The following is a 14049-nucleotide window of genomic DNA, read 5'->3' on the forward strand; positions in this document are numbered from 1 at the left end:
GTTATTTTGGCTTTCGAGTTTCTGTCTTGTTGCAGCGCCCTCTATCGGTTGTTGAACGAAGCATTTATTGTGACTTATCAACACTAAACACAAAATCAAAAGCTGAAGACTGACTTGGCGGGAGTTTATTTAATTTATATACTCTATTTTAATTTATCTGTTATTGCAAGTTATTAAAATGAAGAAAATTAAAGGCGAAACCGATGATGATTGGAAGATGATTTAGCTTTTTAGAACTGGCTTAAAACTTTTTAGTGAAAAACACATGATTTAAACACCCACAGGCATTTAACAAAGTATTATTTTCATCAAATATATTTGGCGATATATAAATATATTTATTTGCCATAGAATCGGACGAATGTCTGCAGACTTATGATCCTTTTTTTCCACAGATTTCCACTGATGTTTGGGTCATTTTGTTGAAAATGTATGATACTATACTTAGTTAAAATCATTTATTTTTCAAAGGGTGGTTTATTGTGAAAAATATTTTTTTCTGTTTTTATATATATTTTAAATAAAAATAAATTAATTCCTTACTTTGCGAACCTTATTTTGCCTAAAAATATAAATTATTCGTTATGTACTTACATTACAAATTGTAATGATAAATTAAGCTTTGCAATGAGAATGGGTTTTAAATTTAAATTTTATTAAGAATATAATAATAAAATTCTATTATAATAATATAATAATAAAATAAATTCTATAATATAAAAATGTATTGTAAATTGTTGCACATAATCGCAGTATAATTTGCATAATTATTGGACGGCTTTATATTAATGCTAGAATTGCAGCAACATCTGGCCGGCTTGGTAATTTTTTTAAGGACGACATCCTTAGCCACCGTGTGTCTGCTCGGACCGCAAATTGCATTTGCATTATTTATATTGCATCAATAAAACCCGCATTCAGGAATAATTAGCGAAATACTTGCCGGCAGAGGGCACAGGACACCGAACAGAGCCAGAGGACAGAGCCACGACGAGCATCAGCACTAGCATCAGCGGATTGAGATCGGCGCAGTTGATCCGTTTATGGCTGGCGCTAGGATTTATTTGTACTTCCTTTCGCATTTGAAAGGCGAGCGTCTACCTGGGATTGATGGATTGATGCTACATTCATGAAACCATTTGGCGCTTTTAAGCGACTCAATTACTGCACTTTGATTCCCACATTCGTCGCTCTGGCAGTCGCCTGTCCTGTCCAGAGTCCTGCCACCAGGACGACTACCTGTTGTCTGTGTCTGAGGCAAGATGCGTAAGCACTAATTTTTGTGTTTAGAGTGCTTCGGTGCTCGGTTTGCCGTTTAATTGCCCGCGGCTCGCGCTAAGTGTTCCCAAGAAAAACAAAAGACATCGCTGTGCTGCGCGGCAATCGGCGCTCAATCAAGCACATGTGTCCTCTATGTCCTGTGTGTCCTGCCTGTCGTGTTGACTCCTGGGCGCCTGCGACTGCGCCTGCGGATGTCTGCGGAGTGTCAAGCGCCTTTGCAGCCTTTGTCTGATTATCGTCCACGCAACGTTTATGTGCGGTTATGTCAATTAACGGGCTGCGGGATCAGGCTGGGAGGAGGGTATAAAAGGTAGCTCTTCACTTAGCCAGGACATCACTTTCGCCGCATCCTTTGCCCGAGACACACACATCACCATGCACCTCGCTAAAGTTATCGCCCTGCTGCTGGCAATCCTTGACAGCAGCTATGGATTGTACATCAAGAAAGCTGAACGTGAAAGCCCAGTTTCCACTGAACTAAAAAAGGACGATTGGGGAGTCTTCAAAAATACCCTTGGACTAACCCAACAAAAAGGTGTGTATTTTTATTTAAACACAATCATCTTTGGAGCTTTTACTTAAAATTTTATTTTTTATAGTTGAAATTCTGAAATCACAAAAGGACCAGAAGGGCACCAAGGAGCTGTTGAATCGCTTCATTTTGGAAAACCCAAAAGCCCTGCCAAAGAAGAAGGAGCAGCCCGACCAGTTTCTAGGAATCTACCGCTCCTTGCTGAAAAAGTTAACCGCCTCCAAGCGCATGCTGAAGACATCCTTGAACTTTGAATTGGCCGACAGGCCTCACAAGACCCTTAAGCGTCCCCGACGAAAGATCGCCGTCAAGATGGTCTCCGACATGCCATCCTGGAAAATTGACGATCTCATCAACTCCTTCTATCTGAAGCACGGAATTCCCCGGAATTCGGATCTGGATAATGAGGAGGGCGACTACCAGGATTCGGGAATGCCATCCGACTCTGACACTGAGGATACTGACTATCCCTATGATCACATCCTAGATGACGAGGGCGATGCCGGCCTAACGGCCATGGCCCGTCAAAACTCGGAGTACGGCTCCTTCCAGGACCTGATCATGCAGGCCAAGATGAAGGAGTGGGAGCGCCGGAACGAAGAAACCAAATTGCACGGCTCAAAGGATGACGACTTTATCTAAAGTTTCCGGATAGAGTCTGAGAGAATATTTCGAAATAGGGCTGTGCAATAGGGGTTCATATGCTGGCATTGAACTGATTTTTAGGCTAAAGTAGTTAATAATGCCAGAGAAGCCAAATCAAGACTTTATATTTTATTTATTAGATTAACTTAGGTTACACTTTGATTATTTTTTTCGAAATCAAAATAAAGTATTTATCAATGAACTAAAATCCGTTGTTGTGGGGATTCTGTGTGGGTTTTCGGAGTGGTTCCTAGTCAAAAGAAAGCTTGTGGCTTGTGCGCATGTCCTCTCAATAAAGGAAAGCTTTTTGTTTTACGGAAATGTAAATAAATGTTTCATTTAATAAACATTGTCAGAAAATAGATGATACCTGTGTTATTATATTCATTTATAGCAGTGGGATAGTCGTCTAGTTGGTAGTATTTCTAAATTTTTTAAATAAATATTATATAAACCAACATAGGCTTTGTTCTCAAAGTCTTGAAACTCATTGAATCACAACAAGGACTTTAACAATGCAGGACACAAGGAGTACAATAGCTTATTCTGATCCAAACAACATTAACACGTGCTTCAGAATGAAAACAAGAAATAAGAGCGGGTGTTGCCGGAACTTGCATACCCTTACCAGGATTGGCTACATTTGCAACTTTTAAAAATTTGTGTGCTAATATGGGAAATCCATCTAGAAATCCTTTAAGGTACTCCGCTTGAGACTCGGCTGAGAATTGGGGAAAATATAGCCATTACTGTAGACCATATAAGAAAGACCCCTTTTTCTAAAAAATCAAAAAAATATTTTGTCTAAAGAAATTGATGGTCAGGGAGTGATGTTTAGACAATATTCGTCTACCCTTACAATTAGTCTGTTGTTCAACTCCAAAACTAATTTATTCAAGACGCAAACTTAAATGAGAATCTGCACCTGTTGCATTTTTCTGGCCATTTATTGGAATAAATCTAGATGAGTTTTGAAACTACCATAAAACTTGAGCTTTCGGTAAAAATTGCTTTCCGAAAAACCAAAAAAGTTTCTCCATATTCAAATTGTTCATCCAAACTTTGGTTACACTTGTGCTGGGCAATCAATACGTTCCGCACGAGGAGTATATGCAGAATTTCAAAATGCACATCACGTAGAAAGTCTTTTAGGTATCAGCTTCAGCAGCTTTTTGACGCTCCTCTGGCATCATTTATGCACGTACTCAGTTTTCCTGGCCTGCAAAGTTTAGTTGCTGCGGCATTAGCTCCGTCACTGGCCAAATATTTGGGTCTTTGCATAATGCCCTCCCATCAAGACACACTCCGCCTAGGCGGCTCTTTTGTTTAACAATAATACGGTATATGTATTTTTAACTTTATACACGGTTGATAATTTAGAGTACATAATACGAATCAAATAAATAAAACGTGAACACATACAACGTAAGGATGTAGTTATCTTACAACTAAACAGGAATTACAGATGGGAACAGATATGTCCTGGTGCAATAAATAATGGCAGTAATACCTATTTCTATCTGATTTCTGTCAAAGACTCGAGAGGGGTATCCGGTTGCCCAAAGTCTTTCGTCTTGGAGGTAATAAAGCTCTTGGGAATCAGTGCACGGTATCCTGGGATAGATCTACAACTTCTCACCACTTAGACTAACAATATTATAGTAATTATGATCTGGAAATCGTTCCAGCTCTATGTAGTCCATTTCGGTGTGAAGCAGCTTGTCCAGCATTTGGATTATTTCCGCAAAGAGTGGACGCTCCTGCGGATCTTGTGACCAGCAATAATACATAATATTATAGAGCTCTCGACGGCAGTGCTCTGGTTTCTCCAAACGGTAGCCATCCCTCACCTATAAATGAATTAATTCAGTTGTTATTTAACTATAAATTATATCTACTAACCTTTCTCATAACATCGGCTGCCGATATACCAGGATATGGTGTGGATCCCAAGGTTACAATTTCCCACATCAGAATGCCAAAGCTCCAGATGTCGGATTTTACGGAGAATATATTGTCGTAAAGTGACTCTGTGGCCATCCATCTTAAGGATTAAATAGAGGTTATTAAATGGGCTTACTAGGTTATCTGAGTCTTACCTTATTGGCAGCTTTCCCTCGCTCTTTCTTTCGTATATTTTCGAAGTAATGACGTCCCTAGCAAAGCCAAAATCTGCCACTTTGCAGGTGTGATCGTCGGAAATGAGAATATTTCGAGCAGCCAGATCACGATGGATAATCTATCAATAGCTCATTAAATTAAATTTTCCTCAAAATATAGAAAAATATCACTTACACCCCTAGAAGTTAAATAATCCATGCCCTTGGCTACTTGATACATGAAGGATGTTAGGTCGCAGGAGGTAAGAATATTTGATTTCCCATGGGTGTTGCCGTAGTGCCTGTGAAAGATATACAATAAGCATTTAGTTTCCGCCGAAATTATCATAGCTTACCTCTCTGCTCGCGAACTGCGCAAATAAGTTTGCAACTTGCCGCGATTCACGAATTCCAAAATGACAAAAGTCGGATCCTTATCGGTGCAACAGCCCAGCAAGCGGACAACATTGATATGCGGCTCCAAGGACTTCATTACCTGCAATAAATACGAAATGTCATTAATTTTGTTTATGCCCTTAGACCTCTAATTATGCGAAGATTGTAAAGTTTGGAACTTGGCTCTTTGTTACCTGAAGTGGTAGTAATAAAGGCCTGTATTTATCTTTATGGACAACCCTTTTACGGGTATTTACTTCTGGCTAAGTAGCAGCAATTTATATCAGTTAATAAGTTGTTCTCTTTCAGCCCAGACCCCAGCTCCTTTGCTACTAATTCAATTCAAAAACTTTAAGCAACAAAGACATCAACTTTCGGCTTTACAATGGTCGGCTAGCAGGGCAAGAGAGAGCGTCGGGAAGAAGGGGAACCTAGCCGAGGGCCATTCATAATTTTTCATTGTTCTAAAATTAAAGTGCAATTATTCTCGTTTCTGGGGTAATCCGCAAAACATGATATACAGCCGCCGCACACTCTAGTTGGTGCCGGTGTTTCCCAGCCAGTCAGCTAGTCAGCCAGTGAGACAGCCAGGCTGTTAGGCGGTTGGGCAGACATCCTGTAAATGCGACTTTAATGATGAAGGACGCGACCTGAACGGCAACCCTAGAGTGGCTCTCCAGATTCCTCCTCCGATTCCTTCGAGTCAGATTCAGTTTCAGATTCCGATTCAGATTCAGATCCAGATGACTGGGGGATTCACGGGGGCCACGAAGGTCCCGAACTCCGAAAAGTCGAAAAGTGTCAGTGCGCAGGTCGAGAGGATATCCATGAACGTATATGTGTGCGAGTATAAAGGACCATAAGTAGTGCCCTGCGGGCGAGAGGATGCTGCGGTCTTTGCCACATTTGTCAGTTTCAACAGCAACAGGAATCAGTTTGTTTCGAGGCGTCGGAGCGCGTGGTCCAAAAATAATTTATCTATCCGGGATCCCAATTTTTTGTCGTCCTGTGCGGTTGTTGCTGGTTGCCCAAAAAGAAAGCCAAAAAAAAAAAGGGAAGATATCCCATTTGCTTGGCTGCGGGGTACGAGACTCGTGGAGATCCCAATGTTTACTATCCAATACGTGAATCCTGTGGCAGCTTGTCTTGAATAAGTGGCGTGTACTGGTGCGTTCAAATGCTGGTCTTATTAGCTAACCATCGACTTTTCTACCCCGGCACTTTCAGAGGTAATAATGCAACTTTAGGTGTATGTAAATGCTAATCGATACGCGAATGGCCCTGGCCCTCTTGGGCTGCTATCATTACGGGCCTCATGACTGCCTCCAAAAATTACTCTTAGCTGGAGTGGTGCTTCTGGGCCGAAATAAATATGTTGTCGGTTCGATTGCCATGACAACATTCCACTATTCCCCCCGAGTGTATGCAAATTGTAGTGAGTGTTGATGGCATTAAAGGACCATAAATGTGTTCACAACAAAAGAGCCGTGCGGGATCCAGGACAATACACAGTTCGAAGTTGAGAATTTATTGATTCGTGATCCCTGTTTTCAAATCCATGCTGCTTTTTTTCCGTAATATACCTCATTAAGGACAATTGTCTGCAGAGCTATTTGGTTTACACGATTTCACGATGGGAGCTCTTTGTTTTAAAAACACATCCTCGCGATGTCATCGCTAGTTCGGCCCTTCGATGAGCTTTCAGAGTTCCACATATGAGTGCGAGTGCGAGTGGCAGCATCAAGGATTCAAGGCATTAAATATGCAAGTCTGACACCGGAATACTTACAAGGGCATAAATTAATAATTTTGTCGCAGTATTTTTGGCGAGCATGAATATGCAACAAGCCAGGCTATTTTTCCGAGCTGACATTTAGGCAACACGACAGTGTCAGAAGCATTTAAATTACCTTTTAGTTGATAAGACTCTAATTGGCTTTGAGTTCGAGGCTCATAGAAAAAGTTTATGGCACGACAGGCTTCCTGACAAAGCGAATCAAGGCCAGCTAATTAATATAATAAAATAAACAACAGGAAGGACACTTAACAGGAAGCTCAACAGACTAAGATGGCTAAACTTTAGATGGGAAAACTCCTTAATAAACGGCTCTCTTTTGGGATCCTGATACTTTGCTTACCCAAAGGTAAAAACTACATACCCATGGCACAACAAGTTTGAGGAAAGTAATTTTAGAAAGCACTTCTTCATTTCTCTAAAATTTGCTTCAATTGCAAAGACCGTGAAACGAACTCAAACATTTTGCAAACTTTTAGTAGAGACACATAAGTAGACTCTTTTACGTTTTCATTAAAAAGGCAAACATTAAATCCAGGCTTGAGGGGCAAACGATGGAAGTCCTGCATTTTTTTTTGACTTCTTCTTGTATTTCTTTGCTGCTAAAGTCCGCAAGTCGCAAGGAGTAGAAAAGAAATTCTTTCAAAACTTTTCAGCATCGTTAATTTTCAATTTACAAAACTTTTTCATCTAACCAGAAAAACCGACTGGCAAGATTTGCCCAGCAGCCTGCACAGTTCTCGGTATTCAGTCAGGCATTTGGGTGGGAATAGGACTAGAAAGGATGGTGACAGGGACGCAGGGAGCAAGGACTAGGGTAGGAAATGAAAATAGGTAGGGAAAATGGAGAAAATGGGGAAATGGTAACCAATTGAATGAAAAGTGACAGAGTGAAAGGCAGCCGAGAAATTGCGCTCACCAAGTCGTCGTCACTTAGCCAACTTTGCTTGTAACGATTTTGTCGGTATTTTGCATACTCTTCACAAGGATCTTAAATTATTGTAAATGCAAATTTACAATAATTTGTTGTTTTTTCATATTACGCTTACCTCCAGCTCGGATAACAAGTCCTTGCGGTCCACTTCGGTGGCGCTCTCCTTAAGGGTCTTCACCGCCACCGTTGTAATGCCCTCAGAGTCTGTAAAGAAAGAATATATTTAAGTCTTTTGGTACTATTTCGAAAAGTCCCTACTGCCTGTTGGCTACGAAAACATAATATATATGCAGAAGCCACTTGTCTTTGCTTGTCCACTTTACGTGCTCATAAAAAAAAGGTAGATTGTGGAAATGGTTTTCGGTGGATGTGGCACATGCACATGCCACATGAACACCTGAGTCCTCGGACGAGGAGGTGGCATAATCCGCGCTGATTGAAAACACAATCTGCTTAATTTAAAATACCTTTCTACGTGACGATAAAATTACTTAAATTCATATTTCTCTCATACGTACTTGACACACTTACCATTTATATTTGTGGCTTCGCAACGCCACACTTGTCCGAAGGCACCTTCGCCCAATATGTTGAAGAACTTCAATCGGTACCTCGGGAATTCCCAGCGGTCGCCCTTTGCCTCGCCAGCAATACCATTTTCCGCCTGGAGGCCACCGGAAGTGCCACCACCCACAGCCATGCCTCCGGCCCCAGGACCGGGCTCACCTGTCCCAGGACTCTGGGCTGTTGCAGTGGCATCTCCGGCATTGGGGACACCTGTTGATAGCTGGGAAGTTGCCTTTTGCGTCCAAACGTTAGATTGGCAAGTTGAGCGACAGCATTGTGGGTTAAAGTCAACATGGCCATCGATGAAAGGTAGTTTCCAACATCATGGCACGGCGGCGGAAATGCCAGTTTTGTTGATTTTAGTGACAGGTACAAATATACGCAGCATAGGGAGAAATAAAGCAAAGAAAATGGGTTACTAAAGGATCTCCTCAATGATTGCGAAAGCCTTAAAAATGAGCATCAATGTCTTGACTATTTTCTTCATAAATCTCAGCCACATGCATGGGGAAACATTTCTATTTTGCTGCCATGAATTCACTGGATTATACATGCGCTGTCAGTGAATAAAAATCAGTTGAAGGAACGTCAATAGTAGACGCCTTTATGCAGGTGCATCCAGCTCCATTTTCCTGTCAATTACACAGCCGATATGGCCACAACAGCTAACAGGACGAGGATTCAGTGAAGGTGTTGAGTGAGCCAACTGGAAATTGAGGCTGAAATCAGCGACTGAATAGCTGTCGATTGCAGGAAAAATCCTGGAAATAGTTTTCTTGGATATTTTATGAAAACATTGCTTGTGGGATTACTAAAGGAAAGCTTTTCAGAGTGAAATTTATATTTGAAAAGAAAATAGTTAAAAGGAATTATTACAGAAAGTAATTTTTTGAGCAAAAAAATCCAAACTACTCTGTCTAATCGTATTACTCATTTCTGTTAGCATCTCGCTGGGGATTAGTGTTTTTTGAGATGCACCTCAAAGTAATTCATACTCACAATGCCCATCTGCTGGTCCCGTTCCCAGGGCACGTAGCGATTCGCAAAGGCCACGGGTCCCTGCCACTGTTGCATCACCATCGAGTTGCGACTATCGTCGGTGAGAGTGCTACTCAGCTGGCTGGGATTGGACTTCTTGGCCAGCTCCTCCTTTTCCTTGGACTTTTTCAGAGTTCTGCTGATGGCGCACAGGCGACGGCGACACAAAAAGGCCAGGAAGACTGCCAGGGCGGCAACGAAACCGCCAATGGTGACCACAATGGGAATGGTGCCGGACTTGATGGAGAACACGTTGATGGTGTTATTACCACTGCCACTCTGGACTGGCTGCTCCACCCTCGTCGAATTATTGGCACTTATTGGCGTCAGTTTGGTGCGGCTCTTCTGCGTTGTGGAGCTTATCCTGGGGGGTGTTTCTGGCGGTGTCACTTCAGAATCACCATCAGGCTCGGTGTCCTCGGAACTGGCCTCTGTTTTATGATCCGGGGGCGGAGGCGGCGGCGGGTAGTTTGATGGGTAGTTCACGAATGGGGGTGGTCCGAAAAGGCCGCCACCTGGACTCTGGGGCACCGGCGGGAATCGAAAGTCTGGCCGGTTATTTGGCAGCCCATTTCGAATGGACTGGACACCGGGCAGTTGGTCGAACCGGGGCAGAAATTGTGATATATTGTGCACCACGTTCGAAATCGATGTTTGCGGTCGAGGGCCGATGCTCTTCTCCCGTTCCCCCAAAATATTTATGAAGACTTCATTTTTGGCCGTATAGCGTCCATCGGTGACAGTTATATAGATGAGAAAATTTTGACCGGCCTTTAAGGTTTAAGAAATATATTGAAGTTTCTAAGTAAATTATATTTGTAAAGTGCTTACCCTTCCTGCCAGACTTTCGTTGAGCGTGACTACACCGGATTCCCTGTCTATATGAAATGGCAGCTTCTCTGGAGTATCTCCACTGCCGGGAATCGGCGAAAAGCGAGGCTCTATTCCAAATATCAGGTCATCCCCATCGGGATCTTCGGCCCGGACCTGATCAATAAACTGGCCCACTCTTTCTGATTCTGGTATTCGCCAGTTTCGCTCTCGAACATACAGTATTGGAGGTGCATTTTGGTCGTGGGCAGCAGCTGAAATTTATGTTCAAATCAATTGTAAAGATTATTACAAAACAGGTTGCTGGAATGCAGCTTAAAAAAAGATATGGGAAACCTCAATGTATGGTTTTAAAATCAAAAAGATTTAAAATAAATCGTTAGACTAACAAGTCCATCTAATTACAGAGACTTTTATCTATAATTAAAATGTAAAAGTAACTTTGTGTGAAAGGCACTTACTTTTGTAAATTCCCTTACATTCTAGTCCCAATTAAAAGCAATTACCACTAATAAAAAAAGCAATTAGTGCTTGCAAAACTATATTTTCCGCTGAAAACCCAGATATCACGTAAGCGTATTAAGACCAAAGACTTGTTTTGTAATTCCTTAGAAAACCTCATGTTCAAAGCCAGCCTACACAGTCCAATCTGATGACGACAGATTGCTTAATTGGTTAATGTTAATTGGGCCCTGGGCTGAGCTCTTCAGCAACTTTTCATGCATTTGCATCGACCGGGCCGGGCCAGGCCCGAATGGCTGCCAAGTTCATTCAGATACTCCCAAGTACGAGCTATTGACCCGGATGTCTAGCACTACTCGGTGGCGGTGCAGTGTGGCAGGCTGGTTTTATTTGTGGCATTGAACGAGTGCCAAGCGGACACAAAAGATGGTTTTGGGATGGGGCCAGATTGCAACATCGCAGCTGAAAAAAGTGTTATATTTCTTCTAGCGAATATCAATCGGTTCATTGTACACTGAGAATGTCCATGAAATATTCCCCATATTGAGTTGATTTCTTTGCGCCCCATAAGTCAAGCATCATTCAATGGACCTAAGCGACGTGACGTGATAACCGGTTGGGTTGTTTGCACTTGTATCTTTTTGCCTTTGTATCTTTTGCTGTCTCTGCTTTAGCTTCACGACCTTCAGATACAAATGCGCACACATGTAACGAATACGTATACGTGATATTTGTACGCGTCTGTGTATCCGACTATCTGTGTGTGGAAAAACGGAGCTAAACTCTTAAAGAAGGAGGAGAGTGTGTGTATTTTCGCCAAGAGCGCGACTTAAGTGAGCAGAATGTTTTTGCACGGCGGCTTGTTGTTTCGCCAAACAGGTTTGAGACATGCTTTCGGGCGGATTTAACTTTGTCCGCATGTAAGCTCATCCAGATAAATATGACTGCTATATATTATGAGTGCTCGGAGAAGTGTTCCGTTTCATTTAAATATTGCACAATATGCTCGGGGGACTCACACGTGCACGAATGCCACTCTGCAGAGTGTGCAGGTTCCCAAAAAATTCTCCGAACTGGAAAATTAAAAACACGAGGAAGATATTTCGTAATATTTCTTTCTTTTTAGTATAACTTACGAGAAGAAACATACACTGATAGTATAATAGTGTACATATGCTATAGTATAGTCTAACCAGTTTTTATTTTCAATGAGAACCAACTGGTAATCAATTTTCTACAGTTAACTTTTAAAGGTTTCTACATGCTATTGAAGACTTCAATCAATTAATATCCAAATCGAAATGATTCAAATCCATTTCCTGATAATTAGATGGCTTAAAAGTTCAAGCGCCGTGATTCAGACGCCCCCAATGCAATGACACTACCGATCTGGAGCTGGAGCCCAGAAAACATTCACGGTCAAGGCTGACTTGTACTGAAGCTGAGCTCCGATTGTTTTTCTCGCCCACGGGGACATATGGATTACAGGTGGGACTCTGAGAGCTATTTCGCATTGTTTTGGATACCAATTACGCAGTGTGTGTGGTGGTCATTAACGTGTTTTGTCATCAAGATAGAGAGGGACTATTGACCCGATAGTACATTCACATTTGGCCCATGTATTTTACCTGATTAATTAGTGTCTTGAGAACTAATTAGGACAATTATTACTACCAGTGGTTTGGCTTTGTCTTTAATTAAGATTTGTTCTTAAAAGGAATCGATACATTATCTTACTAATTAAGCCTCAGGACCGAAAATTATGCCGTTTTCTTACCTTCTTGTGAAATCAGAGAAACCACAGATGCCGCAACCATAGCAATGGCCAGCAGCCAGCTCCTCCTTCGCCATGTAATTAATTGTTTTCTGCAGTGTATTATCCGGATATCGTGGTTGTGTTGGTGATAAACCATTGCGCAATCAACCGCCTAAACGGCAGCCTGCAAGCGGCAGATGTCCGAGGACTGAGACAAGGTGATGAAATTTTAATTAAAAATGAATGTACACTGTGTGTTGAAAGGGAAACAAGTGACATATGAGTTGGGGGCGAGCATAGTGACTGGATTCCGTAAATTTCGCGAATATTTTTTCTTTTTGTTTCTATGTTAGTTTGCTTTCGTCGTTATTAAATCAACCGAAGCCGGAAATATGAAAAATAACACGCCACTTCCAGCTGACTTTGGCATGGGAGACCAAACTAACATGGGAGATGGGAGAGTGAACCAGGATATGTAAGTACGTTGAAAAAGGTTTGAGTGAAGGGCACACATCGCACTCAACTAAAAGAAAATATAACTTAAGACGACGCGCGTCATGAAGCGGGTCGGCGATTTCTCTTTTTGACGTATACGGACGTACGGACGGGGACGGCATCGGGTGCATGGCGCAATAGCAAAACAAACTGGGCAACCGAGCACAGCCCCAATATAAATGTATACATATAAATACAAATATAGGTATCCACGGCACACGTATGTACGAGTATGTTTGGTAAAAGATCGCACAGGGAAAAAAGAGAGAGGTGTGTATTTAAATAATTTATAGGATTTTATCAAAACTTTAGCATGGGCTTCGTTTTTGCCAGATATTGGCCCAGTCACAGGTGACGAAATTAGCAGCTGAATTATATAAATTAGGCTTTAAACATCGGAAAGAGGCCACACGCCTTAAAATTCACTGGCGTCTATTTCCATATCCATGAGTCATCACTACGCACATAAAATATACTGAATTTTCATTATGGAGCTATTATTACTTTTTTTAGGGTGGGATTTCGCGTTGAATTTCACATATATAGATTGTACACAAAGCCACTGGTATCTGAAACTGGTATCCACAAACTTTCACGGGCTTGGGTATCGGGAGATCCCTGAGCGGGACTGAAGCGACCGTTGCGTTTGACTACTCGGCTGACTGTGAGATGGCTAAAAGCCCCAGCTTGGCCAGAAAGCCGACTTGCCGATCTCTCGAAGCCAGATACCCTCTATCTTAGCCTCTCTTTCACAGCCCAAAACGAATAACTTGTTTGGGATCCAAAAACAACAAACTTGAACTTGCTCTCGTGTGGATCTTGAGTTGGCCGGCGCTCTCTCCAGATCTCACTCGCTCTCCCTCACGCATTGTTTGTGGAACTTGAAAACTTAATTGAATTATCTTGGGCTTACTGATAATACTTATTCAGTTTGAACTCAATTTTCAGTTGCAGACACGACAAAAAATACTGATTAGGGAAATCATTAAAAAAAATAAACAAAATTAAAAACAACATGTAGACTTAATCAATGATTTTAATCCAATCATGTTGAGAACTCATATCCTCAAAAACTGTGATTTTTATTTTGAAATACACATTATATTGCCATTATTAAACGAATAAAACAAAACTTTTAAGTTACATATTTTTGAATATGGCTATAAAGATTATAAGTTAGACTAAATAACAATATTCGTGGTAATTAAAACCTTTTTA

General features: G+C 41.5%; 2 protein-coding genes across 2 annotated transcripts; one reads left to right on the forward strand and one right to left on the reverse strand.

Moving 5' to 3' along the window:
* The first annotated feature begins 1637 nt into the window (after window positions 1–1637).
* LOC108129471 (uncharacterized) lies at window positions 1638–2455 on the forward strand. Its single transcript, XM_017247448.2, has 2 exons — window positions 1638–1816; window positions 1881–2455. The coding sequence occupies exons 1-2, from the start codon at window positions 1657–1659 to the stop codon at window positions 2453–2455; spliced, it is 735 nt and encodes a 244-aa protein (XP_017102937.2). The 5' UTR covers window positions 1638–1656.
* Window positions 2456–3793: 1338 nt separating this feature from the next.
* Cad96Ca (tyrosine kinase receptor Cad96Ca) lies at window positions 3794–13488 on the reverse strand. The gene is made up of 11 exons (XM_017248029.3): window positions 13336–13488; window positions 12358–12544; window positions 10119–10372; window positions 9249–10058; window positions 8214–8481; window positions 7798–7886; window positions 4914–5053; window positions 4754–4859; window positions 4558–4697; window positions 4361–4502; window positions 3794–4308 (listed from the first exon to the last, which is right to left on the reverse strand). Exons 2-11 carry the CDS (start codon window positions 12491–12493, stop codon window positions 4084–4086), a joined length of 2310 nt encoding a protein of 769 aa, XP_017103518.2. The 5' UTR covers window positions 12494–12544; window positions 13336–13488; the 3' UTR covers window positions 3794–4083.
* Window positions 13489–14049: the final 561 nt, after the last annotated feature.

Source organism: Drosophila bipectinata, chromosome 3R, assembly GCF_030179905.1.
Source record: "Drosophila bipectinata strain 14024-0381.07 chromosome 3R, DbipHiC1v2, whole genome shotgun sequence".
Classification (NCBI taxonomy): Eukaryota; Metazoa; Arthropoda; class Insecta; order Diptera; family Drosophilidae; genus Drosophila; species Drosophila bipectinata.

What these genes read in the sequence shown, in the direction of transcription:
- LOC108129471 (XM_017247448.2), top strand. Translation starts at nt 1,657, where the DNA reads ATGCACCTCGCTAAAGTTATCGCCCTGCTGCTGGCAATCCTTGACAGC. An exon ending in TGGACTAACCCAACAAAAAG is followed by an intron (nt 1,817 to 1,880) that starts GTGTGTATTTTT and finishes TATTTTTTATAG; the next exon opens with TTGAAATTCTGAAATCACAA.
- Cad96Ca (XM_017248029.3), bottom strand. Translation starts at nt 12,493, where the DNA reads ATGGTTTATCACCAACACAACCACGATATCCGGATAATACACTGCAGA. An exon ending in ACTTGTTATCCGAGCTGGAG is followed by an intron (nt 5,054 to 7,797) that starts GTAAGCGTAATA and finishes TATTTATTGCAG; the next exon opens with GTAATGAAGTCCTTGGAGCC. An exon ending in CAGCCGATGTTATGAGAAAG is followed by an intron (nt 4,309 to 4,360) that starts GTTAGTAGATAT and finishes ATTCATTTATAG; the next exon opens with GTGAGGGATGGCTACCGTTT.